Here is a 4460-nt window from a genome sequence, read left to right as displayed (position 1 = left end):
TCCGCCGGATCATAGAAAGAGTGTGCAATTTGTAGACATCTCGTGGCGGAGCCGTGACATTTTGTCGTCTTTTTCCGACGATATGTTTGAGCACAAAGCTATGTTCAACTCACATCTAAAGTGGAATGAAATACCACTAACGGTTTCGTGTATAGACACCCAATATCAGCACTTGAGACAAAAGTAAGAAATAGAAGCCTTGACATTCGGCATACAACTGCATTAAATGGAAAACAGTAAAGGTAATTAATTAGTTTGGATTGTATGCAGCAGCTTCGCCGATGCAGCACCAGAACATAAAGATTTTTATCATCTTTCTCCATACAACAAGCATTGCTATCTTTCAGTCGCACTCGACAGATTATTTTGCGTTTTTATGTTTAGTCAGTGAGACATAAAGTTACCGAAAACGTTAATGTCTGATATAGTTTTTGCTTACTTCTTCAACTAAATGTAGAATGGACATATAATTGACGAACATTGAAACCTCAAAGGCAAACAAAATCTCGACACTGAACGGGATAAAAACCCAACCCAACCTGTACTGCCATTATGAAATAGAACAGGGAACCACTTTGTTTATTCAACATTCTTCTTTGTGAGCAGTGTAAATCGCTATCAACTTGTTTTCGAAAAGTCTAAGGGACTCTGATGACTGATACTTGATTTTGGATCAAACATTCGATAGTGAACAGAATTTGTACTTTGAGGAGTAACTTATCACACAGTTGTCACCAAATTTTGAGTACTTGCAGTACAAACACTTTTATTCTGCAACGGCGTTGTCATTCTTTTTACAACGTTGAGAACCAAAACCAACATAACTTTTGTAACTCAACATCGACATTTAACTTCAGAAATTGAGCTTTCGAAACGTTCGAATCTGCATTCGAAATCGAATCTGCATTCTAAATCGTCGTTCAACTTCAAAGATCTGTCGCAACTGCTCCGCAACGACTTGTTCAAGGATGGACAATACCACAGACAACTTCTCTTCCAATATCGTTCCGACAGAGCCGACAAAAGATCCGACGTCTCTCCCCGATTTTGTCGGCGAATCCGTGCCAGAACCTGTTCGGATTGGTTTCATCGTGCTGGCTGTTCTTCTTCTTGTCAGGTGAGCCAGTTTGGTCTCTTACTGTTTTTTTCCCTTCTTCGACCATTAGGTATGTCTACGCGTGTGTTGTGCTTTCGTATTTTAGTGTGCGTGTGTACCGTGTGTGTGTGAGTGGATGTGTATGATGTGTGTGTATGTGTGATTGTGTGTGCGTGTGTGTGTGTGTGTGTGTGTGTGTGTGTGTGTGTGTGTGTGTGTGTGAGTGTGAGTTTATGTGTGTGTGTGTGTGTTTGTGTGTGTGTGTTTGTGTGTGTGTGTGTATGTGTGTGTGTGTGTGCGCGCTCATTATTTTGACAACGTCTGTGCTAGTTCCTAGACTTTATTTTATCGTTGAGGGAGTTTGTCAATGTGATAAGGTTAATGGTGACCATAAACTCTGGAAAAACCTATACTGAGTAGCTATATCCAGTTTCAAATTTTACCATTGCGTAAGGAGATACAGAAACGTGAAACCCCGTTGAAATACATTAGCCAGATAGTAGAATTAGGCTGACCACGTTATTGCGATTTGCTTGTGTACTTCTATCATTATTCCTTTGTGCTATTATCGGTCGTCTACTTTGATAGAGGAAATGTCGAAAGACGTCATCATTTAGTTAACTGCAACTGCTATCATTATCAAAACCACAGTACTTGTTAGATGTCATGACAAATCAGTTCTGACGTAAGCACTTGCTATTGTCTTTGCGGACCACCACGAATACGTGGGAACCTCATAAAACGAAGCGCATTAGGAACCAGCGAGTTCTGTCTCGAGCAATGTGAAGAGCTGTATTGATTTGTTTAGACTTTCTGCGTCGTTCTGTACTCCCGCCAACTCTTTCGTTGCGTGTCTTGCTTCTCTCCCACGGGCGTATCCACAGATATTAGTATCTATGGCAGGGACGGAAATCCACTCCCCTCCCCCAATCCCCTCACTTTCCCCTCAAATCTTGGGGGAGTCAGAGTTTCATTGCCTTCCGATTTCAGTGGCAAAATAATAGGCCCAATGCACAGCAGAAAGAGATGCAACGCCTTCAAAGGAGAGATGCCTTGTAAATTACTAATGTCTGCAGTTTACATAATATGTACGACTTGTATCTTCTGTCTTTAAGAAAAACGTTTTGTCCCATTTGGCAATCTGCTTTTTTATTGTTTGTTTGAGTGAAGGGAAGCACATACAGTAACGATCATTTAGCGCTGGGGAAATGCAAGACACGCAAGGCAGAAAACAGCAGCGAGTGAGGGAAGAAGTGTGACCTACCAGTGCGCCCTCCACCCACCCACTAGTCATTTTCCTCTAAAAACGAAATCAAACGAGAGAAAAAAAAGTCTCTTGTGTTGTTAGCAAAAGAAATGAGAGAGATTACAAAAGATTAGTGACATGAGAAAACCAATATTTTCAGCTTTGATTTTAGAGCATTCGAGCTGGAAAATGAGAGGCAATTCAAGATCGCTGATGTCCGAATCAGATTCGGCACTTGAAGAAGTAGAAGGCACTTTGTTCAGTAATTCTACCTTGATGACACCTTTGTTTGCTATGGTTTTAATTGTGTTTCATTCTTGTGGCGGGACTGTTCACTCTCTGTTCTTGTGAAGGTACCGTAGCTCGTTTGCCGTTTTGACATCTTCTTATTTCATTGGTAGGAGAGTGTCTTTTTAAAAACTTTTTCTTTGTTTGAAGTTCTTAATTACTGCTAGAATTTTACGAAACTTGCGGCACAATTAGGTCATATAAGTGCCGGAGGTTAGAAGTGTTACTATAGTCCGGACAACACCAAATGGACAACTTATCGACCTCTTTACACCGAATCTAAGTAGCGAATCTCTCTGATTTTTTGCATGCACCTCTGAATTAAAAAAAAACCCTAAAAGATCTCAATTTTCGTGCATATGCGACAAAAATAAAGAGGTGCTGTCTATATAATCTTAAGTAATTAATTACTTATTAAACTCAGCACCGGGGGCTCTCGTGGCCTAGAGGTTAAGGTGTTGGCCTCTCATTCAAAGGTCCCGGGTTCGAATCCGGGTAGCGACCGAAAAATTTTCTTCTCTAAAATTGTCTCCTTTCTCCTCCTTTCCTGCTCTCAGGCAATGTTCTGTTGTCTGCTTTCATTTCCACTTTCTGCCCCCACCCCCTCACCTCCTTTGCCCCCCCCCCTCCTCAGGGCTCCTGACTCTTTCTGCACGTTAAAGATCCTTTGGTGGTCTAAAATCGATAAAAGTAGGCTTCGGCCGCCTCCCGTGCAAAATTTAAAATTCAAATTTTCCTACCAACTGAAAATATTGGTGTGCCCCGCGCGCTCATATGACCTTATGCAGTTGCGAGCGCCGTAAATCACTTTACAATAACAAACAAAAACTCAACACCGTACACTTTTTATAGCAAGCACGGTACTATGCTAGAACCATAACAAACATTACAGGGTGTCGTTGAAGGGGCTAAGCCTGGAATTCCAGGGGGGAGGGATACAGTTTGGTCAAACCCAAAACCGTGGGTCAACAGAGTGCTATATTTAAAGCGCTAATTGGCATGTCACCGCCCCCCCCCCCTCGTGCAGGTCCATAGGCAGAGCCCCCCCCCCTCCCTATACATACATGTCTTGTCCTTTTTTTTCGAGATTTGTTGTAGAATAAAAGAAACGGCTCGATCAGCTTCTTTGGAGAAACAGTTCATTAGTATTAGGGCAACATTTTTGGGTTTGTAAATTAAGTAATCAAACCATGGTGATTAATGAAAAAGCAGCAGCAAATTGAAACACATGCGATCTCAATGATGGAAGATAAGAACGAAATTTTACGCATTGTATATATCCCAATGAGTCAATCAAAGTTAATTCACTGTCACCCACTAACCACTGAACTGAAAACAACTCAGTCTTTTTCCGATTTTGGAGCATGCAGTCAGTTAAAAAAAAAAAAAAGATTTAAACAGTCGAAATAAACCGAACACTCAACAACCATTCTTGGTCTAATAAAAAAATCCGTGCGCAGATTGTAATAATTATATAGAAAACACCTCTTTATATTTGTGGCATATGTACGAAAAGTCGAGACTTTAGTTTTTTTGGAAATCAGAAGCACATGTAAAAAAATCAGGACATTTCGAGGCTAAGTTTCGGTGTAATGAGGTTGACAAGTTGTCCATTTGGTGTTGTCCGGACTATAGATAGTGTACTAAGTAGCATACACATAAAAGAAGGAGGAGAGATACGGGCGATAGAAGGTTTAAGTGTGTCTATTTTTTATTGTTGAGAGTTAATGAGAGAGAGAGAGACAGAGACAGAGACAGAGACAGACACACACACACACACACACAGAGAAGAGAGAGAGAGAGAGAGAGAGAGAGAGAGAGAGAGAGAGA

The 4460-nt window shown here is 41.0% G+C and overlaps 1 protein-coding gene across 1 annotated transcript in view; it reads left to right on the top strand.

The window, feature by feature from the left end:
* Window positions 1–407: 407 nt before the first annotated feature.
* The window catches only part of LOC106012540 (muscarinic acetylcholine receptor gar-3), a gene marked incomplete in the record, with an annotated part of 16704 nt that continues 12651 nt past the window's right edge, over window positions 408–4460 (top strand). Inside the window, 1 exon segment of the mRNA XM_013085789.2 lies at window positions 408–1117. Coding sequence (XP_012941243.1) covers window positions 969–1117 — 149 coding nt within the window.

The sequence above is a fragment of the Aplysia californica genome, unplaced genomic scaffold (genome assembly GCF_000002075.1).
Source record: "Aplysia californica isolate F4 #8 unplaced genomic scaffold, AplCal3.0 scaffold00407, whole genome shotgun sequence".
Classification (NCBI taxonomy): domain Eukaryota; kingdom Metazoa; phylum Mollusca; class Gastropoda; order Aplysiida; family Aplysiidae; genus Aplysia; species Aplysia californica.
Note: the sequence above shows the minus strand (reverse complement) of the source record. Positions and strands in the feature narration are given on the sequence as shown.